This window comes from Dermacentor albipictus, chromosome 7, assembly GCF_038994185.2.
Source record: "Dermacentor albipictus isolate Rhodes 1998 colony chromosome 7, USDA_Dalb.pri_finalv2, whole genome shotgun sequence".
Lineage (NCBI taxonomy): Eukaryota > Metazoa > Arthropoda > Arachnida > Ixodida > Ixodidae > Dermacentor > Dermacentor albipictus.
In genome coordinates, this window is record NC_091827.1 from 721,455 (window position 1) to 748,542 (window position 27,088).

The 27,088-nt window shown below is 50.2% G+C and overlaps 2 protein-coding genes across 6 annotated transcripts in view; one reads left to right on the forward strand and one right to left on the reverse strand.

The window, feature by feature from the left end:
• The window catches only part of LOC135918024 (uncharacterized), a 474,504-nt gene that overhangs the window by 367,943 nt on the left and 79,473 nt on the right, over positions 1 to 27,088 (reverse strand). For all 4 annotated transcript variants that reach the window (XM_065451696.2, XM_065451695.2, XM_070521484.1 and 1 more), the window contains exon 2: positions 1,304 to 1,444. In XM_065451696.2, coding sequence (XP_065307768.2) covers positions 1,304 to 1,444 — 141 coding nt within the window. The remainder of the gene's footprint in view (positions 1 to 1,303; positions 1,445 to 27,088) is intronic.
• LOC135918026 (uncharacterized) overlaps positions 1 to 27,088 on the forward strand; it is a 194,978-nt gene that overhangs the window by 158,450 nt on the left and 9,440 nt on the right. The gene's annotated exons all lie outside the window — the stretch shown is intronic.

Sequence of the window (27,088 nt, forward strand, 5' to 3'; positions counted from 1 at the left end):
TGAACCATGCACCTGCTCCGAACTGCTTTGCTGTGCCTCGTTAAGCAGTCCTTCTGCGACTAACACAAGCACGTGTCTCGGGTAACCAGCGCAGCTTAAACGCGAGGCTTGCCGTCCGAAGCTATCGTGCGTTAGGTGTTGGTATGATTTCTTCACTGCTTCGCTAAAACACATCTTCACGATTCCCCTCTTCGCAAGCTTTGTATGCGCGGAATGAAATTGTAAAAGTCGCTCACTTGCCCTAGGTTCGTAACACCACCAGGTTTTGTTATCGGTGAGCACAAACTTATTGTCAAGGAATCTAATCCTCCCGTCACATGCCATTTCAAAGGTCACTTCTAGTGGATTAAGACAGTTACGAATAGCGGTAAAAACAGGAGCACATTCATTAGTAAAACAAGCGGATGTACAGTCAATAAGAACTAAGCAGTGGTCAACAAATCTAAAAACTGTTACAACCTTAGATCCGTGAAGGCGCTCTGACAGGTCTCTGTCCAGTTTGGCTAAAAGCAGAATACTTAGCACTGGTGCTAGGCAAGAACCTATACATACTCCCCGTTTCTGCAGATACAGGGTACCTTTGTTTTCAATAAACGTAGACGATAAATAAAACCTGAGTAATTGTAAAAAATGTTCAATGGATGTATCTGATCAGTTAGCGCTGTGTGTGTCAGATGTGCCTTTCTGTTGTCCTAAAATAAGATATGCCTTACCAACAAGCCTCTATAGCTGTCCTGATTGCCTGCTTTCAGCTATCAGATCCGCCTGCCGACCTGCTTCGTCCGACTTAATTTGTTGCGACTGCTTCGATGCCATTTCACGGTTCAGAGAAAATTTTGCAAGCCCCTTCAAAGGTCAGAACCCCGGCGTCTACCGCAAACACCTCCCACTGGGTGTCCGTGCATTGCAGCCCCGCTACGAGCTTGTCCCTCAAGGCTTGGTCAGGAAAGTCACCGAATGCGCAACTTCTGGCTAAGTTCTTAAGCTGGAGTATGAATTCCGCTACGCTTTCTTGTTCAAACTGTACGCGGCCGTTGAATCTGCATCTTTCCGCTATGATGGCTTTCTGGGGGCTGTAATGGTTCTTCAGAACCGCTTTTGCCTCATCGGACGTTTTACTGGACGGCGCATGGGGTACGAGCAGGTTTTTCAGCATTTTGTACGATTTCGGTCCTACGACCGTCAAGAATACGGCTAATTTCTTGCCGTCGGCTACTTCATTTGCCTCCACATACAACTCGAACCGTTTCACGTATGAGTGAAAACTTCCGGCCTTCTCGTCGAAACAATCGATTCTTCCCACCTTTAGCATGTTGGCCGTTTCCTCGAGGTTCCGCAGCCCTGGCCTGGTTGCCTGGTTGCCTGCCCCGCTTGTTGTCAGCAGCCGCCGCGGTCCCGGGAAGCCACTCGCGTCGATCCCATCTTTGTCGCCATGTGTTGTGTGCTGCGCGGATGGTGACGCGCGCAGACGCGCAGCGTGACGAGCAAGTAGACCAAGCAGCTCCGGAACAGAGAATGGTTTATTCGGAACAGCGCGTGCTTCTGATACGCGCTGGCGGTTGCTTATCCGCTTCTGATAACCGACACTGAACGACGCCTGTCGGCGCTATCACAGCGACAGCACACAGAACACGCAGTGCCGAACGGAGGCGGTTCTGCGTTTCGGATTGGGCAGCGTACACCGCGATCCGCCGCTATTGAGCCGGCGCTCCGGCGACGCGCCATCGCGCCATGTTGTAGTGGGTTACCTCCGCGGAGAAGGGGGGGGGGGGCGAGATTAGCAATTATCATTTAATGTTTCTTCTGAGGCGGGATGAGGAAACGGGTGAAGAGGAGGGATATTGTGTAGCTATCACACACTCATTCACTCACAGACAGGCCTCAATGTGGCCGCACAAGGTTGGGGTGGGAGGTAGAATTAAGGGGACGAAACGCTTCAACTGTCTTTCGAGTCACAGCAACGGCAATTCAACAGGTAAGGGGAAGTATAGGGCAAGAGTAGAGGCGGGAGAAGGGCAGCCAGGCGCAAGCACTGCCAGAGGGGAAAAATGCCACTGAGGAAAGCGCCCCACAAACGGGGAAGCGAGAGACACGGCTGATAGCCGTACTGCCACGCGACGTGGAGACGGAGGAGCGGAGAGCCGTGGATCACGCGCGAGGCAACAAGGAGCGCCCGCCGCCGGCACCACGGCAGTGCCGCTGCAGCGGCAGAAAGAACGGTGAGGGCGGAGTGGACGGTAGCGGCGAGAGTCACCGCAACGGCGTTGCGCGGAGGAAAGGGACGAGAGGAAAGAGACGTTCATTTGAGGGATCGCCAGCTGTTTCTGGTGGCTTTTGCTCCTTGAATATATGACTCTGCCTAGGCACTACAGAGGAGGTTTCTTAGCGCGCGTTGTATTCGTTTGTCTCCAGACATGCCGGCATCGTCGAGTGCGGTACAGTTTGTTTACGCTCCGCCGCTGGCTGCCCGCGCGGTGAGGCATGGGCACGGACACCCCATTTGGTGATTGCTGTGTCTGAAGCGGCAATGTTATGACTGGTGTTGTATAAGTCGCGGGTCGCTTTTTTTCGTCGTGACGATAGATTGGATTCTTTACAAGCACTGCTCCAGGAGGGCACATGTAACCGGCATGCGGAGGCCTCGGGAGAGCACCTGAGGGGATAATAAAGCAGGCGGCGCAGGATCTCCAGGGTACCCAAGGGGTACCGGGGGTATCAAAGCTGAAAGCAGGGCGGCCCGTGGGTTGGGGCCGCGGAGGTTGAAGCGTGTCAGGAGGCCTCGGCGAGCTCCAACCTACGGAACAGTTCGGGTTCTAGCTTTGGTGTCCCCGGGCCGTATTCTGTGGCGGTTCGCTTTGGAACCGGTTCGGTCTGGCTGTTACGTCTGGATTACGTCACTCGGAGAAAGAGCGGAACGGGGCGGCGTGAGGGGAACCAATCAACGAGCGGTGGTCTGCCGGAAGATCACGTCATCATTTTGGTTTGTACTTGGGGGACGGTACAGCAAATTGAAGGATGTTGCTGGTTTGATAAAAAACATTGGTTTGTATAGAACACTTGCAAATATAATTTTCAGTAATAAATTTGAGCTTGCGGCACAGACGGCTTCTGGGAATTGTAATTTTATTTGTGTTGTTTCCTTATTTAGTCGCTAGGTGGTGTGCCACACGTTATGCAAACAACTTGCCTCGCATTGTTTACGTTTTGGACTTGTTCGCGCGCCGAAACTGAAACGATGTCGTCACACAAGGACAGGCGGCTGGGTCCTCATGTTTCAGCGAGGCAGCGCGAAATACTCGTTTCATTTGTCGAGGAGCACCCCTACCTTGCAAAGGCGTCGTGTGTGTTGGGCCATGTTAAGAACGGCCAGCTGCAGTGCAAGTTTGCCAGCCAGTTAAGCCAGCGGCGGCAACCTCATCTTGGAATGCCGCCGCCAACCTCTAGCCACGGCGTGGCTAAGTCGACTTTGTGTCGGTATCAATACGCGCATCCTCCACACTCCGTCGCTTCAGCTAGGATGCGTTGTGACTGAAGGAGTTCGACGAAGCAGGCTTTGTGCGCAACACGTCAACGCGGACCTGATCTCCTACGGGCGGGGGAGCTGCCGCGGGAACGCCGATGAAGGCTCCTTCCCACGCACCTACCAAGACACAAGACAGCGCGCTACCCGGAACAGCTCCGAGTTCTACGAAATTCGTGTGGTGCCAGGTTTCGCACCGTCAACACGTGTGTGTGTGCATGTAAACCGTCCTGCGGAGAGGCGGCTGGTTTGCGATGACTAAACGAACGTTCGCGTCACCTTGTATCGGGGGAGTGGGGAGGGGGGGACCGAGGTTATAGAAACTGCTGTTGTGCGGATGCTCGACTCACTTCTCTTAAGCAGTCATGTTGGACTGAGACACGCTCTCAAGCAGTCATGTTAGACTGATGTACTTTCTCAAACAGTCATGTTAGACTGATATAAATACTGTAAATAAACCCATATTCCTCGTTCTCGATGAGAAGCAGTCCTTCCCTTCGTCAACGTCGTCAGCGTGGATAAGTTGGACGACGGCATGGGCCAGCTACCTTCGAATTCATGCCGGACTCCACCCTTGACAACGGATCACGAGCGATGGGACTGAGCCCCCAATCCTGACAACTGGCTGACAGCGGTGAGATGGACTTTGCGACGTGGTGCTGTGACTGCGGTGAGTGCTTGGTTCTTGCTTTGACTCTCTAGGCTTCATTCTGTGGTTGTTCTGTTTAGAACAGCAGGGGAGCTAGATTGTTGAGTGTTAGCTAGGTTGTGTTTTCCTAGCTAGATTTAGAGAGCAGAATCAAGGCAGTAAAGCAGCAATCATGGAGTTAAGCACACTGCTGAGAGACGAATTGTTGATTGTTGGTGAGGAACTGGGCCTAGATGTACGCAAGGAAATACTAAAATCGGAATTATTGGAGCTAATTTCCAATCGGGCCAGTGAGGAAGAAATTCAAATGGGATTGGAACTTCTCAAAAAGACAGAGAAACAGGAAAGAGAAAGAGAAGAATGGGACAGAGAAGAACGGGAAAGAGAGGAACGCGATAAAGATCGCGAGTTAAGAAAAATGCAACTTGAACTTGAAAGCAAACGTTTGGAGTTGTCTCAAGGAAGTGATCAAGTGAGGCATAATCGTACCGCATGGACAGGCTACTAAAGCCACTTGAGGTCGGGACCGACGTAGGCTTGTTCCTAAGCAATTTTGAAAGGACTTGCGAGAAGATGAACTTCGGCCCGAGTACATGGCCACAGCGGTTGCTGTCTATGTTGACGTGTGAGGCGGCGTAAGTAATCGCCAGACTGAGTGCACATGATGCATATGATTAGGCAAAAGTTAAGGCTAGTCTCCTGAAGAAATACCGCCTTTCAGCCGAAGCTTTTCGGCAAAGGTTTAGGAGCACAGGCAAGAAAGATAGCGAGGGATATCCGGAGTTTGCATATAGCTTAAAGGCCAACCTAGTCGAATGGCTGAAAAGCGCGGAAGCGTACGACAGCGGAGACACGATCATTGAATGCATGTGTCTAGAGCAGTTTTACAAAACCATCCCCCAAGCTGCGAAACTGTGGATGCAAGACAGAGGGAATGTAAACACTGTGGAAAGCGCAGCTGAATTAGCCGAAGAGTACGCAACGCGTAGAAAGTTGAACGCCGAGGACGGAAACTGGGACGGTCGAAATGGACCGCGGAAATCCTTTCCGTTCAAAAGGGGTTCGCAGACTAGACGATCGGAGCCTGTAGCTATGGAGGAAAAGCCCGCATTAAAGAGCGAGAAGAAACTTAACAGAGAAACCGCACAAAAAGAACAGAAAAGAAAATTTGAACCTTTAGAACAATTCGCTGTTACAAATGCCACAAACTGGGACATATAGCTGTAAACTGCGGGAAGCCTAGCGTAGTTTTCTCCTACGTAGAGGAAAAAGACGAGAATATGGAACTTTTAAGTCCATATCTTCACGACCTGCAAGTTAATGGCAAACCATGCCGAGTGCTAAGAGACAGTGCCGCCACGATGGACATTGTCCATCCGTCTTACGTGACGGTAGGTGACTTCATCGGAGAAGTAGCATGGATCAAACAGGTTGTAGAAGAACACAGCCTGTGTCTGCCCATGGCCAAAGTCAAAATCAGTGGACTATTCGGGGAGCTAGAGACTGAGGCTGCAGTTTCCAAATTTTTGTCACTGCAGTACCCTTACATCTTTTCGAATCGTTCAAATCAATTAGTGCGTGAAAAAGGGCTCAAACTGGGAGAGGGCGTAGTACAGGCATTGACGCGAGTCCAAGCTCGTAAAATCGCGTCGCTTTCGGCCGAAAATGCACAAGCTGCTCCAGCGGAAGTAGCAAAGGAGATAACTGCAATAACCGAATCCGAGCTAGGCTCGAGTGATGAAAAAACAGTTGAGGAAATCCTGCCAGCTGACCAGTTCAATGAGTGCGTAGCACTAGAGTGTCAAAGTTCAAGCCTGCAGGAAGAGCAAGCTGACGCACTCACGAGAGAGGCAGGGTCGTTATTATCACCGGCCTCAAAGAACTTTGATCAGCTCTTACGTGTGGATAGAGAGTCATTGGCATCCGAGCAAAATAATGATGAGAGCTTAGCTAAATTACATGACACAGCTAAAGAAGGCATTGCTAGGCGCAACGTGACGATACATGAGAGAGGAGGATTGTTGTATCGGCACTACAGACATCGAAAGGGTAGGATATTTTAGATCAGTTAGTCGTACCTACTAACTATAGGGAGGACTTTTTGAGTCTCTGTCATGGAAATGGGTGGTCCGACCACCTAGGCATAAACAAATCAAAGGAAAGATTGCTTATGGAATACTACTGGCCTGGCTGTTTCAAAGACGTAGAAAACTTTGTAAGATCATGCGACGCCTGCCAGCGATCTGGTAAACCAGGAGAGACATGGAAAGCTCCACTGAAGGTAGTGCCCTTAATAACAGAGCCTTTCAGACGACTTGTCATAGACACGGTGGGGTCCCTTCAAAAAAGCAAAATCGGGCTACAGGTACTTCTTTACCATGCTGTGTCCGACTACAATGTTTCCAGAAGCAATCCCTCTGAAAGAACTCAGCTCCACCGAAGTAGTAGATGCGCTTTTGACAGTGTTTGCACAAGTTGGGTTTCCAGCCGAAATTCAGGCAGATCAAGGGTTAAGTATTCACCAGCGCACTGACTTCCACATTCTTGCAAAAGTGCGGGGTAAAGTTAATACACAGTTCTGTCTATCACCCTCAGTCAAACAGTGTAGAGAGGTGGCATTCGGTGCTTAAGCGAGTTTTGCGTGCGCTCTGTTACGAACACAAGGAGGACTGGGAGAACTGTCTGCCGGCAACTTTGTTTGCTTTGCGAACGGTTCCACATGAAGCGACAGGGTTCTGGCCAGCAGAACTAGTGTATGGGAGGACACTCCCTTCTCCACTGAGAATGTTAAGAGAGATGTGGGAGGAAAGAGGGGAGAGTCCAACAGTGGTTGAATGCGTGCTAAATTTGCTGGAACGGCTAAGCGCAACCCAAGAACTAGTCGGAAAGAACGTGGGAGTAGCTCAAAAGAACGCCAAATTCTATTACGACAAAAATGCGAGGCTTCGTACGTTTAACGCCGGAGACCAGGTAATGATCCTCAAACCTTCAAGAAAGAACAAGCTTTAAGTTCACTGGGATGGGCCCGGTAAAGTGTAGCACAAACTTTCAGATACTAACTATGCTCTGAAAATGCCCGGTCGCAGGAAGGAAGTGATGATATATCACTGCAATTTGATGAAGCCGTATGTAGAGCGGAGCCGAGTCGTCAACTATACCATCAAAGAGCAGGATGGCACTAGTACCAAGTTTAAGGAGTATAGGGCGACCTCCAACTCTGAAATCGGCCTAGAAGAAGGAGTAGAACAATCGATAAGCTCGCACGCTCTAAGAACCGGGCAGCTAGATCAGCTAAAAGAGGTGTTAGGGGAATATATCGACAGGTTCAACGATCGGCCAGGTAGAACCGAACTAATAACGCATGAAATAGAGCTGACATCAACCGAACCAATAAGATCAAAGCCTTACAGGGTGTCTCCAAGACAGAGAGAGATTATGGAGGCAGTTATACAGCGCATGCTCGAGTTGGGAGTTATTGAGCCCACTGAGAGTGACTACACGTCACCGCTAATACTGGTAGAAACCCCCAACAAGGACCCTCGTCCATGTGTTGACTACAGGAAGTTAAATTGCATCACTAGGGATCAGCTGTACCCGATACCCAACATTGAGGAACGAATTGAAAGAGTTAGCGCAGCTAAATACATTTCAACTATAGATCGTGTGCGGGGGTACTGGCAAGTTCCCCTTTCAGAAAGTGCCAGATGCTATGCCGCATTTATCTCACCTGTAGGCACGTTTCGCCCTCTCGCACTCAGCTTCGGGCTGAAGAACGCGCCGTTTTGCTTCTCTAAGTTAATGGATATTGTCCTAAGAGTCTTGCAGGAGTTCGCCTTGCCCTATCTTGATGATGTAGCAATTGTTTCGAACAGCTGGGAAAAGCACGTATCGCACCTCAAACAGGTGTTCTCACGGTTGAGGGAAGCCGGCTTAACGATGAAGGCTGAAAAGTGTAGCTTTGGTTGTTCGCAGGTTACTTATCTGGGCCATGTTGTCGGCCAGGGCATGAGACGGCCGGCTGTGCTGAAAATAGCTACGATTGGAGAATTTTCTCAGCCGCGCATGAAAACGGACCTTCGTTCATTTTTGGGACTTGTGGGGTACTATCAACGGTACATTCCGAGTTACTCGCAAATGGCAAGTCCATTAACGGACGCCCTCCGAAAGGGAGCACCGAGTAACGTACACTGGGATAAGGACAAAGAGAACGCTTTCCAAAGTTTGAAAACGCTATTGGTTTCTCGTCCTGTGCTTGCCGCGGCAGACTACACAAAGGAATTCATAGTTCAATGCGACGCAAGCGACAGAGGTATGGGCGTGGTACTTACTCAGGTCGGCGACGATAACGAGGAGCATCCTATCCTCTATGCCAGCCGTAAACTAAATGTAAGAGAGGAAGCCTACAGCGCTTCAGAGAAGGAATGCGCTTGTTTAGTTTGGGCCGCCCAGAAGTCGTGTTACTTGTACGGAGCGAAGTTCATCTTCGAGACCGACCACTGTCCTCTGACGTGGCTCAATCAAATGTCACACAAAAATGGCCGCTTGCTCCGATGGAGCCTCACTCTCCAAGAGTACAACTTCTCCGTTAGATATAAGGGAAAGTTGCGTAGCAGTGCGGATGGTTCGAGCAGGCTAATTTGAATTCTGCGTTTGAGGGTCCCGCCTATATTTTAGGGTTACTAGTGTTAATTTTATTAAGCCAAGAAGATCCCCTCCCATTTAGCAGGATTCCCTGCATGATTGCTGAATTTGTCAGCACGAAATTGCTTCAGAAATTGGCATAACGAAATGCAGCATTTTTTTTTTGTTTCTGCACTTATGCTTTGTTTTGTTTTTTGAAGCCTAGCGGGTCTAAAGTGAGAACCAATGTACGTCATCTCGGCGCAGAGCCGTGTTGTGGGGTTCATTTTGCAGTTGCCTGTCCTTGTTGGATGTTTTTTTTTTGGGGGGGGGGGGTGACATTACACAAGTGGTCGCTGCGAGTCAAGGCATCACCCCGTGGCCACCAACCGTTCTCTTCTTGCCCAGCGGTTGTCAGCGCTAGACAGTCAAGATTTTCCGGGCCATGAAGGCGCTGTTAAGAACGGCCAGCTGCAGTGCAAGTTTGCCAGCCAGTTACGCCAGCGGTGGCAACCTCATCTTGGAATGCCGCCGCCAACCTCCAGCCACGGCGTGGCTAAGTCGACTTGTGTCGGTATCAATACGCGCATCCTCCACTCTCCGTCGCTTCAGCTAGGATGCGTTGTGACTGAAGCAGTTCGACGAAGCAGGCTTTGTGCGCAACACGACAACGCGGACCTGATCTCCTATGGGCGGGGGAGCTACCGCGGGAACGCCGACGGAGGCTCCTTCCCACGCACCGACCAAGACACAAGACAACGCGCTACCCGGAACGGCTCCGAGTTCTACGAAATTCGCGTGGTGTCGGTTTCGGACCGTGAACACGTGTGTGTGTGTGCATGTGTGTGTGTAAACCGTCCTGCAGAGAGGCGGCTAGTTTGCGATGACTAAACGAACGTTCGCGTCACCTTGTATCGGAGGGGGGGAGGAACCGAGTGTTTAAAAACTGCTGTTGTGAGGATGCTCGACTCACTTCTCTTAAGCAGTCATGTTGGACTGAGACACTTTCTCTCGAGCAGTCATGTTAGACTGATGTACTTTCTCAAACAGTCATGTTAGACTGATATAAATACTGTAAATAAACCCATATTCCTCGTTCTCGATGAGAAGCAGTCCTTCCCTTCATCAACGTCCTCAGCGTGGATAAGTTGGACGACGGCATGGGCCAACTACCTTCTAATTCATGCGGGACTCCAATCTTGACAACGGATCACGAGCGATGGGATTGAGCCCTGTTAGGAATGGCCGTACGGGGTGGCATCGTGCCACCTTTCAGCCCGCTGCACGTCTTCCAAGCCCACCAGACGGGGAGCCCTTCAGAGAACTGCGGATGACCGGCAGCCACGTGGTGCGCGGTCAGCTCAGGAATGTGGTACTCGGCAGCGCCACCGGGGACGGAGCAGAGTTCCACGAAGCCCTCTGACGGCGGCGCCGGACATCGGAATGTGTGTGCCTATGTGTACGTAAACTGTTCTGCGGAACAGCGCCCCTTGGACGTCGGCGCCGGACATCGGAATGTGTGTGCCTTTGTGTGTGCGGGCCGTCCTGCGGGGGGGGGGGGCGGATAGTTTACAATGACTGGACGAACATTTCCGTCCACTCCGTCCACGCCGTCCACGGGGCCCTCGAACGGTGACGTCGAACGATGACGTCGGAATATGACGTCAAGCGGAGAGGATATAAGCAGCGTTTGCCAGCTGCTAGAGGTCCATCATGCCGGCTGCATGATGGACTCCATTCTTCACGGTTTCAAATGGTCCACGTGCCTGTGCTACTTGGACGACGTCATAGTATTTTCCCCAACGTTCGCTACGCACCTCGAGCGCCTCTCAGCAGTCCTGGACGTTTTTCGTCGAGCCGGTCTGCAACTCAACGCATCGAAGTGCCAATTCGGCCGTCGCCAGATTACCGTCCTTGGCCATCTCGTTGACGCGAACGGAGTGCAACCGGACCCAGGCAAGATCTACGCATTCGTGTCCGTGTTCCGAAGTGTGTCAAGGATGCGCGCAGCTTCATCAGCCTTTGTTCGTACTTCGCCGTTTCGTCAAAAATTTCGCGGCCATAGCACGACCACTAACCGAGCTTTTGAATAAAGACGCCCCTTTCCAGTGGGGCGATAACGAGGCCTCTGCACTCTTACATATAATAGACCTTCTCACAACGTCTCCCGTTCTGGCCCATTTCGATCCTTCTGTGCCTACCGAAGTCCGTACTGATACCAGCGGTCACGGAATTGGCGTAGTACTGGCACAACGGCAGCGCGGCAACGACCGTGTTATCGCTTACGCCAGCAGGCTCCTCTGACCCTCGGAGCGCAACTATTCCATCACTAAGCGTAAGTGTCTGGCCCTAGTTTGGGCGGTTGGGAAGTTCCGCCCATACTTATATGGCCGACCCTTTTCCGTTGTCACAGACCATCATGCGCTTTGCTGGTTATGCTCACTGAAAGATCCTACAGGAAGACTTGGTCGCTGGGCCTTACGCCTCCAAGAATATTCGTATTCTGTCACCTACAAATCTGGCCGACTACACAAGGACGCTGACTGCCTGTCTCGCTACCCGGTAGACGAACGCTACTGTCGGCGCCTGACGACGCCGACAGTAGTACCGCCAACGGCATTTTCTCTGTGTCTACCTTCGCTAACATCCCCGATGAGCAGTACCGAGACCTATCGCTGCGAGCACTCATTGAGCGTCTGCGTTCTACACCTACCGACGCATCCGTTCGCCGATTCGACGATCCGTTCGCATCCGTCCGTTCGCCGACGCATCCTGCGGCATTCTGTACCGAAGGAACTTCCTCACTGACGGATCTGATCTTCTTGTCGTGCCAAAACATCTACGACAGACTGTGCTCTTTGAGATGCATGACGCCCCCACTGCACGACATCTTGGGGTAACCCGCACGTACGACCGCGTTCGCCGCCGCTTCTAGTCTCGCTCGCTCCGTCCGACGCTGTGTTGCTGCCTGTGATCCCTGCCAGCGTCGAAAAACGCCTCAGGTGCTTCCTGCCGGTCATCTCCAGCCGATTACCGTCCCTGTGGAACCGTTCTTTCGTGTCGGATTAGACCTCCTCGGTCCCTTTCCCACGTCATCCTCTGGGAACAAATGGGTAGCCGTCGCAACTGATTACGCCACCCGATACGCTATCATGCGGGCTCTGCCTACCAGTTGCGCCACTGACATCGCAGACTTTCTCTTGCGTGACATTATCTTGCTTCATGGCGCCCCACGACAGCTGCTTACTGAACGTGGTCGTAACTTCCTCTCGAAAGTTATCGCCGACATCGTGCGTTCTTGCTCCACTCAACACAAGCTGACTACCTCATACTATACTCAGAGCAATGGCCTGACAGAGCGGTTAAACCGTACTCTTACCGATATGCTGTTCAAGTACGTTTCCAAGGACCACCACGACTGGGACATTGCCCTTCCTTACGTAACATTTGCGTATAATTCTTCCCGGCACGACACCGCCGGATTTTCTCCATTTTCTCTACTGTACGGTCGCGAACCGACCTTGCCCCTTGACACGGCACTTCCTCCTGCTGCGACCTCAACAAGCGAGTATGCGCGCGACGCCATCGCCCTCGCCGACCATGCACGCCAGCTTGCCCGTGCTCCACTGACGGCCTCGCAAACCACTTAGGAGCGTCAGTACAACGCCCGCCACCGTGACGTACAGTTTTCGACTGGTGCGCTCGTGCTCCTGTGGTCGCCCTTTGGTGACGTCGGGCTTTCAGAAAAGCTCCTTTCGCGATACACAGGGCCCTACCGCGTGCTGCGCTAGGTGACTCCTGTGACGTACGAAATAGCTCCTGTGAGTTCAACCTTGTTCTCTACTCCGGCATATAGTAATGACGTGCACGTCACTAGGCTCAAGGCCTTCTACACTGCTTCCGAATCCTGCTTTTAGTCGCTCCGGGACGGCGATTTTGCCGCCGGGTGTAGTGCTACGCAACAGTATTTGCGATGACGAAGAGGCGAGCAGTGTGAAGACGACGGCGACGATTGGAGGCTAGCGCGGGCTGTTGCCTCTTGGCCAAGTGCAGCGTATTTCCTTGTAAATATACTTGTATATAGCTTTTCGTCTGCGTCTTAATACGTAACAATATCATAAGAAGCCAACAAACATTGACACCAAGGATAACGATACGGTAAATTACTTGTACTTACCAAATGAATTGAACAAATGATAAATTATTCGAAATGAAAGTGGATGAGAAAACAACTTGCCACAGGTGGAGACGTTGGATCGTTCCCCACCTGCGGCAAGTTGTTTTTTCATTCACTTTCATTTCCATTACTTTATCATTTTTTTCAATTCGTTTGGTAAGTACAATTTCCCCTATGTTGTTACGGCGCAGCCAAGAGTGGCGCCAGTCAGACGCGCTGGAGTAGAGACTACCCGCTGAGACGTCAGGGCCGGCGTCGCGGCGCCATTTAGTCATGGCGTCGTTCTGCAGGCGACTAAATAAAGTTGTTTCTCTCTCTCTCTCTCGACGAACATCTTGTTTAGGCGTCGTTGTCTCTCGTGTCAATATTGTAAATCCATCTTGATATGTGACCTCCGCAATGTAAGAATATATATATATATATATATGGTATATGCTTATACTGACGTTTCGGACGGAGGACCGGCCTTCGTCGGACTGGGTGAGTGAAGAAACTTTATTGCAGGTCCGGCGAGGACGCGAACTCGTCGCGCACCCGGCTAGTCTCACGTCGGGACCGGCAGGTCTAGCCCACCGACCCGGTCGCGGGCACGCCGGACGGCCAGGATTTGCTTTTCTTGAGCGGGGCTACGCAGAAGCGAGTCCCACTCCCCCTTGATGAACTTGGGGTATGTCGACCCGCACTCCCAGAGCATGTGCGCTAGAGTGGAGGTCTGCCCGCAGGAGGGGCAGGTGTCGTCGCTATACACGTCTGGGTAAGCCTTGTGGAGAACGGACAGACACGGATACGTTCTGGTCTGCAGTAGCCTAAGCGAAACGGCTTGCGCCCTATTCAACGTGGGGTGAGGGGGTGGTGTCAGGATTGGGGGCACAATCCCATCGCTCGTGATCCGTTGTCAAGATTGGAGTCCGGCATGAATTCTAAGGTAGCTGGCCCATGCCGTCGTCCAACTTGTCCACGCTGAGGACGTTGATGAGGGAAGGAGTGCTTCTCATCCAGAACGAGGAATATGGATTTATTTAAAGTATTTACATGCAGTTCATCAGTCTAGCATGACTGCGAGAGAAAGTACATCAGTCGAGTGTGTCTCAGTCCAACATGACTGATCAAAAATAACGTACAGCGCGAAAGACAAGGACTGCGAAGACGACATACACAGCGCTGTGTGTGTCGTCTTCGCAGTCCTTGTCTTTCGCGCTGTACGTTATTTTTGATCATGAATTACCAACTAGCTCAAGCAACCACCCTAGTTCCCAACATGACTGCTTAAGAAAAGTGTATCGAGCATCCGCACAACAGCTGTTTATAAACACTCGGTCCTCCCTCGATTCCAAGGTGGCGGAAACGTTCGTTTAGTCATCTTAAACACGCCGCCTCTCCGCCGGACTGTTTAGACGCACATACAGGTTCTCGGTCCGAAACCGACACCACACGAATTTTGTAGAACTCGGAGGGGACCCGGGTAGCACGCCCGGGTAGCCATTGTCCTGCGTCTTGGTCGGCGCGTGGGAAAGGGGCCTTCGTCGGCGTTTCCGCGGCAACTGCCCCACTCATAGCAGAACAGGGCGGCGTTGTCGTGTTGCGCACTAAGCCTGCTTCGTCGAACTCCTTCAGTCAGAACGGTGACGAGGCTAGATCGCAATGGTGGTGGTTTCAGCACAAAGCCTGCTTCGTCAAACGCATCCTAGCTGAAGCGACGGAGAGTGGGGGATGCACGTATTGTTCCCGACACAAAGTCGACTTAGTCACGCGGTGGCTAGAGGTTGGCGGCGGCGTTTCAAGATGAGGTTGCCACCGCTGGCGTAAATGGCTGGCAAACTTGCACTGCAGCTGGCCGCTCTTTACAGTGGAAAGACCCTTGTAGACATATAGAAGAATTTAGCAATCTCGTTGTGAGTAGCGGCAGCGTCCCTATGGCCATAGGGATGAGGGGAACCGGTGCTTCTTGCAGAGGAAGCGCGGTCGGTGAGGTCACGCGCAGCCTCGTGAGCAGACTCATTGATGTTCGGAGGAGCACCCTGGACCGACCCTACGTAAGCGGGAAACCAGTGGATTGAATGATGCGTGAGAGCATATCGACTCGAGCTGCTAAGAAGACGAGCAGCTTGCTTGGCGATGCAACGCTTCTGAAAAGCCTTAGCTGCCGTTTTGAAATCGCTAGTATATATCTCGGACCCACGACTGTCTAGCAGGGCGAGGGCGATGGCGGCTTGCTCGGCGACACCGAGGTCTGAAGTGCGAATAGAGGCGCCGTTGGAAATCTTGCCGCTGGAGTCGACCATAACGATGGCAAAGGTCTTCCCATCGCTGTACTCTGCGTCGGACTCCGACGAACCCGGTCCTGCGGCCGAAACGTCAGTAAAAATATATGCCATAACGTTCGTCTTTTTTTTTTTTTTTGAAGGCTGTACCTTCGGTTCTGGCGCGAGACCCTTCATCTTGTGTGCATATATATATTGTTACGGCGATAACGTACATTTACAAATTATTGCTGTATACAAGGTCACAACAGCCACAAGCAGCGGCAACTGATTCAAGGCTTTCGCGCGTGCCTCTGGCCATTTCGCCGCCGTCGTCTTCGTCTGACCGACATTAACAGCCCGTTCACTGTCTCGTGGCAATATACGTATATTTTGCAAAGGCGTTTATTAGTCACCGGCGTTGGCGACCGACTGTTAAGGCAGGGCAAGGACTCTCAGTAAGAGCGGCATTCACGAGCAAAAGCACTGAAGAGGACGACCCACTAAATCGCTCCAATCCTTCTCTACAATTCTTCCCGGGAAAGAAAAGGGAGCATCCTGGCGACCTAGCAGCGTGTCACTATGAGTGGGCCATAGTAGGTCTTTAGGCAGTCGACGTTGACAATGTCTCGTCCACGACGGCGCAAGACCGAGGACGGCTCAATGGGCTCGATCCAGGGGCGTAGCCAGGGGGGGGGGGCTTATGGGGCTTCAGCCCCCCCCGAAATTTTTTCGTGCTGTCCATGCACCGCCGACCAAAGCGACCCCCGGCGCCGGAAATCACTCTGGATTTTGTCTAGAATGTCTTTTTGACGCTCGAAAAGACATTTAACCGCGAAGATTGCGAACTCGGGCTGGATTTCGTGCCAAAGCCCATACACCTGCAGTCACATAGCGCCAAGCAGGCCCATCCGAGCACAAAGTTTCAAGGGCGCTTTGATGGTGAGCGGGCTCGCCGCGGCATCTCACTGAGGCCACGGAATCTATGGAGCGCATGGATATCAATTGCGAAACCTTATGGGTATAAATCACATAAGCTCTTGATGTGAAACGTGCATTGACATTTCCAAAGTTGTGCTTTAAATTTTCAATTGCGGAACTTTGTGGGTTTAATGCTGTTATAAACATTTGACGCCAAAGGTCCATTGACTTTTCTAAAGTCTTACATCGGAACATACAACGAGACAAGCCAAATCAACGCACTAGCAGACGAGTTGACAGAGCACGCAGCGAGGTTCAATGAGAGGGGTGGGGTGGTTCATATGTGCCGTCATGTCACATAAAAAAATATCAACATTTTTTTAACCTACGCCAGAACATCCATGTCAAGACACTAAAGCCAGCCAAGGTAACTACATTCTTATTTACTTTTTCTACTTTGACTTTTATGCGCCGAGGACGCATTGAGCCTCTTCAATATTTCTTTTTTTTTTGTTCTCGCTACCCTACCCGCGGGCTGCCAGAGCGAGCCAGAGGGCATATGTTTTTCTCGTATGGCCACGACCACCGCGCGGTGCACTTCAGTGGGTGTTCGGTTTTCTCTGGCCGAGTGGATTTTCACCGGACAGAGTTTTGGACGCTTTCTGGCTAGCAGACGAGAAAAAAAAATGGTCGCTCGCCGCCATCACTGTGGGGACTCGAAGGATTGCACCGCGTTCCTTGAGCGGAACGTTTCCGGAAAGTCTTGTTTCGCCGGTGTATGATACTGAGCAGTATGCGCATGGTTCTCAGTGGGCCAATCGTCTCATGTTTTCTTCGGTATTAATTCCGTAGCCCCATTAGGTGCCCGACGTAGGCATTCGATTCTGGCCAACATACTTTCCTGTACGTTTTTTTTTTTCATTTCTGTGCCTCCGCCCCACAGAAAAAAATACATTGTTGCGGCGCAGCGAATTGTCGGATAGCGAAAGTTCGATTTTGATACTTCTTTTGCGGAATGTAATGGGCGACGGGACGCTTCAGTTGCCGGATACGTTTATTATATTATTACGAAAGCAATTATATGGACACTCCAGGCGCATTCATGCCGTCGCCGCCGCCGTCATTTTTCGTATGAAGTCCAAGGGTGATAACATCGTGACCACGCGCTGCATGCTGTATGTGCGAGTGAAAGCGTAGGAGGGAGGTGGAATGGGTGAGCCGACGATGGTGGCTCAGTCTTGTGTGCGCAAAGGAGAAAAGCGGGGAGCAAACGCGCCGCCTTCCGTCGCGGGCAATACATCGCGGGGAGTGGATGGAATAGGGGCGGAATCTAGGATTCTGCGAATCTATGAGTCCTAAACCCCATGAGCGCGATTTTGTGCGCGACAGCGATGAGCAACGGCTTCGAGCGACGGATCGGGCCGTCGCGTGAACAGATTGCTCGGTCTTGTCGCGCGATCGCTCGGTTCTGCAAATCTAGAATTCGTCGCTCGTCGCCCGGAAGTGGTATGAGCGACTAGCCAATAGCGCGAAGCCGGAACTGCATGTACATAACTCAAGTACTTCCGATTGTCGCAGGGAATGAGCAAACGATTGAATTTTTATACCTGCTAGGATAAGAACCTACTGCAAGACTTTCAGAAATATTTCATGCTGCTTTTTACAGTAAAACACATCAACTTAAGGTAATAAAGCACGCGTCACGCTAGTTTCGGTGCCTATATTGCTGCCCCCATACCGGCAACACTGGGGAAACGTCGCTCGAAGTCATCGCTCGCATGGGGTGCAACTCGTAGGTGACGAGCGAACGCGACAGCCATCTCCATCGCGTCGCTTGTCGCTGTCGCGTGCAAGATCGCTTGCATGGGGTTTATACGTGATTGTGCAACATGTTTATTTGCCTTGTTTGACGCATTACATACAGTTACTTTTTCTTACATACATAGACTCACTGGAGACTTTTACGTGTACTTAAATATCTTGTTGCGAGGTTTTGTGTATACATGCAGTGAACTTTGTTTCCAGTAGCACTTTTTTGTCCTTTATCAAGCCGTAGTTTCGCATTTGTATATCCCATTGTATCTTTGCATTTCTAATGTACGAAGGCAAGTCAAATGAAAGTGCGCCTACCCTAACCACGCGATAATGATTCCGTTCATTATCTGCGAGGCATGCGCGTAGGAGAACGGCATGTCTCATTTACAAAAGTGACCCGCAGATGTGAACATAAATGTTCGTTAATGCTCTCATAACCCGCCGTGGTTGCTCAGTGGCTATGGTGTTGGGCTGCTGAGCACGAGGTCGCGGGATCGAATCCCGGCCTCGGCGGCCGCATTTCGATGGCGGAGAAATGCGAAAACACCCGTGTACTTAGATTTAGGTGCACGTTAAAGAACCCCAGGTGGTCGAAATTTCCGGAGTCCTCCACTACGGCGTGCCTCATAATCAGAAAGTGGTTTTGGCACGTTAAACCCCATAATTTAATTTTTTTTAATGCTCTCATACACTGGGTTGAATATGGTTGCGTCACATAATGGACACTTCAAAAGTTGAACAGCTCGGTGTCGCGAAGTTTTTGACAGCTAAAGGTGTTTCCAAAACAGAAATTAATCGCCGTATGGGTGCCGTTTACGTTGAACACGGCATTTCATTGACCACTGTGAAGCGTTGGAGAAAACGGTTTAAAAGACGCTGTGAAGACATTCCAAGACCGGACCAAAACCATCCTGCAATCACCCCCCACACAATTTCAAAGGTTCATGAGCTGATGAAACAAGAACGGAGGATAAGCATCGATGAACTGGCAGACCGTCTGAACATCAGTCATGGTTCGGTTCACGCCATAATTCATGAGCTTCTCGGTTATCGGCTCTTTGTTGCGCAATGGATCCCCAAGATTTTGATCCATCGCGAGAAGACGGAGAAGTTTCGCGCTGCCTTGACTCATCTGATCGGGTATCACAATGAGGATGACGACTTCTTGTTTGCAATTGTGATCGGGGACGAACCGTGGTGCCACTACTACGAGCCTGAAACACGACGGCAAAGCTTACAGTGGAAACATTGGAATTTACCACGTCCAAAGAACGCAAAGGCCATCATTTCCGCTGGAAAGGTGTTGTTGACTTTTTTTCGGTCGTCAGGCTCCATTACTGATAGAATTTGCTAAATCATGAGAGGCTATCAATTGTTTCCGATATTGTGAAAAGCCAGAACGGCAGCGTGTCGCAATCAAGAACGAACAACGTGGAAAATTGACGAATGGGGTCATCTTATTCCACGACAATGCCTGTCCCCACGTCACTTATGTGGTTAATACAAAACTGGCAAAGTTCAAGTGGGAAACGCTGCAGCATCCGCCATACAGCTCAGACCTGTCACCTTGCGACTTCTACATTTTGGGGCAACCGAAAAAACAGCTCAAGGAAACCAGATACAGACTTTTTGAAGCAGCAACCCAAGGAGTTTTATAAGACGGGAATCACGCGACTCGTTAGTCAATGGGACAAATGTCTAAATTCTCATGAAGACTACTTTTAAATAAAGTACCCCGTTGTTGGCTCCCATTCATTTGACTTGCCCTCGTATATCTTGCTGAATTCCTGCTTTTTATACGTACCCTCTGTTGGGACTATGATTTCGGTGCAATTACTCACGATACACGACCGGTGACAGCTGCTCCTGCGTAATACATTAAAACAAACTACGGCGTCATTTAGATTTTTCACTGGTCATTGCATATATACAAGAATGTAAGCACGGTTCTTGAATGACAAAGTTTTATTAACATATTTGTCCTCAACTTGTTCAGTTCATTGCCTTTTAATTTTTCATATCAGCGGCATGCACTGCTTTCCTGCTTTCGAACTGATATAGTTCTAAAGTTTGTGTGATATTTTCTTTACTTAAATAGACAAAAATATGGAAGCATTGATATCAGTTATTTTGGGCAAAATTTTTGGCACATACGAGTACATTCTTTTATGAAAAAAATACATATTTTATTGTTTTGACTGTGCGTAGCGTTCAAGAATTCGTTTGCAGCATCTTTGACACTGACAATACAGTTATTATTCATGGATTTGATTCCTTGACAAATTGTTTAAGAGGAAGCTTTAGCTCGGGCCCAATCCGACGCGGCCTATTCAAGTACTTGTAAAACGCAGAAACGCTTTTCTTAGATAATTCTGCTAATCACTTATATTGAAATTCGTTGCATTTGAGAGAGAAAGTTAAGTCCTAGTTCTGTTGGAAACACAACTTCGATTTAGGGCCTGAATTTTGTTTAAAATATTTTGAAAAATTCGAAAGTTTGAAAAAATAGAAGCACGACGTTTACAGACTAATAGCTTTGCATGAAGAACAGACATTGTGGTTCTGTAAACGGCATCTATTATAACAGTCAAAGCGGACAAGTTCGCTATTTCAATTTGTATCTTACGTGAATTGGTTACGTTGTGTGCAAGGGTTCTGCACAAGCCGTATTTCCACAATAGAAAATTTTTTTGAGATTCATGTGTAACATATCCATTTTGTCCGCTGTAGATGTACTATAAGACGCAATTCACAGAATTGTGATATGATTTTTCATTGTTGAGTCACGGAGTTTTAAGCTTGATAGTTTCGTTTTCTGAAAATTTTCGATTTGGCCAATTTTTAATAAATAATTGACCACCTAAATGAAAAATTCGAAACCAATAGTCACTAGAATTAAACTTTTTCGTTTAAATGCAACAAACCTCCTCAAATTTGGTGAAGTGTGTGTGTGCGTGTATATATATATATATATATATATATATATATATATATATATATATATACGTGAGGCCCGTGGCGTAGCCCCCCCCGAACAAAATTTCTGGCTACGCCACTGGCTCGATCACGTAGTTGACCGGAGATGTGCGTTCGACGACGCTTCATAGCTGGCCAGTAGTTTCCGCGAGAGCCCAGGTGCAGTGAAAGGGACCGAGAGCCACACAAGCGCTCCTGGGAGGAACGTGGGCGCAGAAGTGGTGCCACCGCGAATGATTTTCTGGCGCTCTCGGTCATTTAAAGTAAAGGCCCGCGCGAGATCGCGGCACTCTTCGGCATGTCTGGCTGTGGCAGAAATAGGCGCACGCTCAGATGCATCCAGCTTGTACGCAAGGACAACTATGTCGATTGTGTGCGACGGGTGCCGGCCGTACAATAAGGAAAAGGGTGAAAAGCCAGTGGTGCACTAAGTGGCGGTATCGTAGGCATAGATTGCGAAGGGCAGAATGTCATCTCAATTCGTGTGGGCGGAGGCTACGAACGTACATTGCGAGCATGTGGCCAAGCGTACGGTTAAGGCGTTCTGTGAGGCCGTTGCTCTGCGGATGGTAAGCAGTAGTTGTGCGGTGCACAACGTGGCGCTCTTTGAGGATGGCTTCGACGGCGTCTGACAAGCAGACACGTCCGCGATCGCTGAGCAACCCCTGTGGTGGACCATGACGCAGTATGAATCGGCGAAGCAGGAAGGAGGCAACATCGCATCGCAGTGTCCCTGTGGCGATGTGCACCAGAGCACAGGACCGACTGAGGATGCGCTTGCTGGGATGCCGTAGGATGCGTTTGCTAGGATGCGTCTTCAGGCATGGTTAAGCGTAGGGTACGGAATCGAAGTTCTAGCGTTTACGTTGTAGGCCGAAGCGACCTCCACCACTCGCAAAGGCATTTATTAGTCACCGGCGTTAGGGAGCGACCGTTAGGGCAGGGCAAGGACTCTCAGCACAAGCGGCGTTCACGAGCAAAAGCGCTTGAGAGGACGACCCACTAAGTCGTTCCAATCGTTCTCTACAATATATACTACGAGAGGGTATATGTACAGGGTCGTCCACTCTTAGTTAGAATGCCGCTCCGTGCTGCCGGCGCTCCGCGGGGCGCCTCTGTCGGGCGCCGGAGAAACTATTGCGCAGGTGCAGTGAGAACCGCAGGCGGGGCTTCGAGCGTCGTCTGCTACAGTGCGCCCTGTATTGCGGTGAAGTGGACTTCAAATTTGCACTGCCTCCGCAGAACGCCGATGGGAGAAACGTTTCTGAATAAACAAAAGACTGCTGAGAAGCCTATCAGCTGCTTTTATCCCGTTGCAGCAACCGTAGCAAAGTTTCCTGCGTGCCTGGTGAGGTTGAAACACACAAATAAGCTTACAGCGGAGAAGATGCGTGCCGCCTAATATTCGAAGCTTTATACTACTGCTGCAGCACTACGATCCGCCAATATTTTTAATTTTTGGTGTCTTGCTGAGCAGCTGGTAATAAGTGTTAGCAGACGACTGCTGTTGTCTGCTGAAATCTCGGCGCAACGAAAATTAATCGGAGCAGAGTAGTAATAGTGGAGGTGGAGCTACATTTTCAGTCTCCTATTTTACCTTCCCACAGATACAGGTAGACGGCCAGGTAGCATCATCAGCGTTTGAAAACAATCCCTAAGGTTTACCAGGACCTCAGTCTTCAGCTTTGCACGGCTTTAAGTAGTTGCTGAGAGGATATTTGTTAAGGCGATAGCGTTTAATTGTTCCTACTAGCATCCGTCCGTTACATTTTAGGTCACGTGACCTTAATATTCCACCTCCACTATTACTATTCCGCTCCGATTAATTTTCGTTGCGCCGAGATTTCAGCACCCAAGAGCAGTCGTTTGCTAAAACTTATTACCAGCTACTCAGCAAGACGCCAAAAATTAAAAATATTGGCGGATCGTAGTGCTGCAGCAGTAGTATCAAGCTTCGAATATTACGCAGCGCGCATTTTCTCCCCTGTATGCTTATTTGTGTGTTTCAACCTCACCAGGCACGCAGGAAACTTTGCTACGGTTGCTGCAACGGGATAAAAGCAGCTGATAGGTTTCTCAGCAGACTTTGTTTATTCAGAAACGTTTCTCCGATCGGCGTTCTGCGGAGGCAGTGCAAATTTGAAGTCCACTTCACCGCAATACAGGGCGCACTGTAGCAGACGACGCGCGAAGCCCCGCCTGCGGCTCTCACTGCACCTGCGCAATAGTTCCTCCGGCGCCCGACAGAGGCGCCCCGCGGAGCGCCGGCAGCACGGAGCGGCATTCTAACTAAGAGTGGACGACCCTGTACATATATATATATATATATTACACACAACCTTCGCGAAATGCGAAGGTTGTGGGTTCGGTTCCTACTTGCGGCAAGTTGTTTTTTCATCCACTTTAATTTCCATTAACTTATCGTTTCTACATTCCATTTATTAGGCACAAGTAATTTCCCCTATTGATTGTAAAACTTTATTTGTCCAACAGATGTAGAGAAGTATTTAAGCCTTCCCACCTAGACGACGGCCAGGAGTCCTTGAACCCTAGCGGTGGTTTCGGCCAGTCGGACGGTCTTCAGTTGAATCTCCGGATCGGAGCTGAGAAATAAGGTCTCCCATTGTTCTAAAGACTTTATTCTTCCCTCAGAGGGAGCCTGTGGGCATTCCCACAGAACGTGATTAAGATTAGCCCTGGCTTTACATAGCTTACACTGGCTGGAGTACTGATCCCGATAGTAGAGGCTGCGCGACACCGGGCTTGGAAACGAGTTGGTTTGCAGGCGACGCCAAGTGGAGGCCTGGCTCTTGTTTAAGGATATATCAGCCGGAGGATATTTAACCCGCCCTAGTCTGTAGTGTTGTGTGATCTCTCTGTAACACACTAAGCGGTCCCGCACCGTGAACCCTTCGGCTAGCCCACCAGCTCAGAATGTAAGTCCTCGAGCTAATTCGTGGGCCGCCTCGTTCCCAGCGAGGGAGGCGTGCGCAGGTGCCCAGATTATTTCAATTTTTCTGCTATCTCTGCAGGTCTGCATGATTCTGTTCGCCTCGGGAGAAATTCTGCCTCTGGCAAAGTTCATCACCGCAACCTTAGAGTCGCTTACTATAATTTTGGCTGAAGTACTTGCAATTGCAAGTGCTATGGCAGATACTTCTCCAATCTGAGAGCAATCCGTTGGAACTGTGCCACTGGCTATCAATCTAGTTTCAGCGCTCGCTACAGCTAGGGCCATGCGGCCGTTGCCATAGTCTGCAGCATCAACGTAGAGCATGTCCTTCGAGTTTTATGCGAAGCATACTAGCCGCACAACCACGCTCTTCCTTGCTGCGCCGCGCGCGGCCGAATAGCTACCATATGACGTCATAACAGCTGCAAAAGGGGAGGCTCAACTCGTGCGCTCGCTTGCGGCCGCGTAGCTACATAGCCGGGTCTCAGCTCGTGCGCTCGCCTGCGGTCGCACAGATGGTACTGCGGCCTAACTCGCGCTCCTCCCGCTATACCAGGTTACCAATACCGCTATACCAGCGGTATAGCGGTATTGGTAGCGGTAGAGCGTATTTATTGGTTTGAAAATAAAGGAATCAGCAGAGTAACGCATGAGTTGTTTCTTCGTCTAGCCGAACCAAATATAGCCAAGCAACAGCAGTTCACCAGGCTAAAGAGTGGTTCAACAACTAAAATAAAGGCTAGTATGCTTCGCATCCTGGGCTTAACCTTAGCTAAGCCACAGCCATTTTTTTGAAGCGCTTCTCAAGAGCCTCGGCCCGTTTCTCTCTGCGTTGCTTGTGATGGATTGGGTGCATGTTTTGAGGTAGTGGTGGGATATTAGTTGGTTCCGCACGCTTCGCGGCAGGTCGACTTTGATGCCTTCCTGCCCCTCATAGTTTATGCCTAGCCTAGCTAGGATTTTCCTGCCCGTAGGGCTTCCCGCAAGTCTCTCATACTGCGAGATCCTCACTGCTTCAATAATCTCATCAAGAGTGTTGTGGAGCCCTAGAGCTAAATGCGTTTCATTTGCAGTGCGGATGGGAAGACCCAGCGCCTGTTTTATACTTTTACGTATGGTGCCCTCAATCTTCTTCTCGAATGACCTAAAACTGAGGAAGGGAGCAACATAAGCTATTCTACCTATCACAAAGGCCTGGACTAGTTTAACTAGATTCGCTTCTCTCATCCCGGACCGCCTGTTGGCAATCCTGCGGATCAGCCTCATGGTCTGCAGTGCGCAGCCGTCTAGTTTCCTTATTGTTTCGCCATTAAAGCTGTTGGCCTGAATCAAAAGTCCCAGAACTCTGATTTTGTCCCCTTTTGGAATGGGGATCCCCCCATCTGTGAGAGAGATTTGCGGTTCCTCCTTACTGGCCCTGCCTTTCGGCTGGTATAGAAGCAGTTCCGATTTTTGCGGTGAACATTTAAATCCCCTAGGTCCGACGTAACCTTCAACTGCCTGGGTAGCCCTTTGGAAGGTTTCCTCTATTTGGGCATCGCTGCCCCTAGCTATCCACAACGTGATGTCATCAGCGTACATGCTGTGGTTTAGTCCTTCAATAGCCTCCAGTCTTGCTTCTCGGTCTGACAAGAAGTCCCTAATGTAATTGTAGGTTCGCACGCCTACTCCCAAGTCCTGAAGGTTCCCAAGAAAGGCTTTATGTGTGACGTTATCAAAGGCCTTCGCAAGGTCAAGCCCTAGGATTGCCTTTGCGTCCCCCGTTTCCGCATCGATGATTTGGTGTTTTAGTTGCAGCATCACGTCCTGGGTGGAGAGCCTGGGCCTAAAGCCCACCATCGAATGCGGATAGAGGTCATTATCCTCCATGTAGTTATTGAGCCGCGTTTGAATAACGTGCTCCAAAAGCTTGCCTGCACAAGAGGTTAGAGAGATAGGTCTTAAGTTCTCTATCTGGAGTTTCTTGCCTGGTTTTGGGATCATCACCACCTACACTGTTTTCCACTGATTTGGTAGTTTACCCTCTTCTCAGCACTTCTGCATAAAGTTAGTTAATGCAGTTATAGAGTTATCGTCTATATTGCGAAGCATTTTATTGCTTACACCATCCGCGCCTGAAGCTGATTTGGTTTTGAGCTTGGCGATCTCCGCCCGGACCTCCGCCTCGCTGATGGGTTCGTCTCGGCTGGAGTTGCCTACGCCTTCATAGTTAGGTAGGGGTTCCTTGCTAGTGTCCCCTATGTATCTCTCCTGTATGTCCTTCATTAGATCTACCTCCGTACCTTCGTACAAGTGAAGAATGTTTTGAAGGTTCTGTCGCTGCGCTGTTTTGCAGCCCTGTGGATCCAGCAGGTAGCAGAATAGATTCCATGTCCTAGCTAGGCCTATATTTCCCTCCATCCTATCGCAGGTGGACTCCCAGTTCTGCCTGGTTAGCTTGAGCGCGTAATCTTCGATATTTTTATTGAGCCTAGCGATCCGTCTCCTGAGATTGCGGTTCCACCTTTGCCTCCTGAGCCGTTTTTCCATGCTGAGCTTAGCCTCCAACACATGGAGGAGGTGGCTGTCCGCTACCTCCAGTGCAGAGTCCTCCGTTATCTCCTTGGTTGCGTTCTTAACGTCCTGGCCCAGTTTCTTAGCCCATTCATCAATATCCCTTATCTCACTCACTGCCGTCTCCCTTCTTATTTCGCGAAAGGCATCCCATACAACAATTAGCTGGTTTCTGCCTTTTCTCCTGGCAGGGCCTGCGTTCACCACTGTTTCGAGAATAAAGTGATCGCTACCTAGGTTTTCCTGGTTATTAACCCAAGTTGCATCTCCCACGTTTTTCACGAATGTGAGGTCGGGTGAGGTGCCTACGCTGACACTATTCCCCGTTCTAGTGGGGGTTTGGGGGTCGGTCATTAAGGTGAGCCCCTCTTGCTGTGCATCCAGCCAGAGTTCCCTTCCCTTAACTTCTTTTCTGTAACCCCAGGCAGCGTGTTGGGCGTTAAAGTCTCCGACCACTACCAAAGCTTGCCTGTTGGCAATACGCAGAGTTCTTTGGAGAAGAGGTCCAAATCGGGCCTGCCTTTGTTTCGGGCTGCTATAGATATTGAGAACAAAGAGGCTGCCTTCTTTCTTTTTTGCTGGAATGAGTTCAACAAGGACGTGGTCTACGTTGATAACCTCCGTGTAGTGCTTAACGACTGCCAAGTTTCTCCTGACCAGGGTG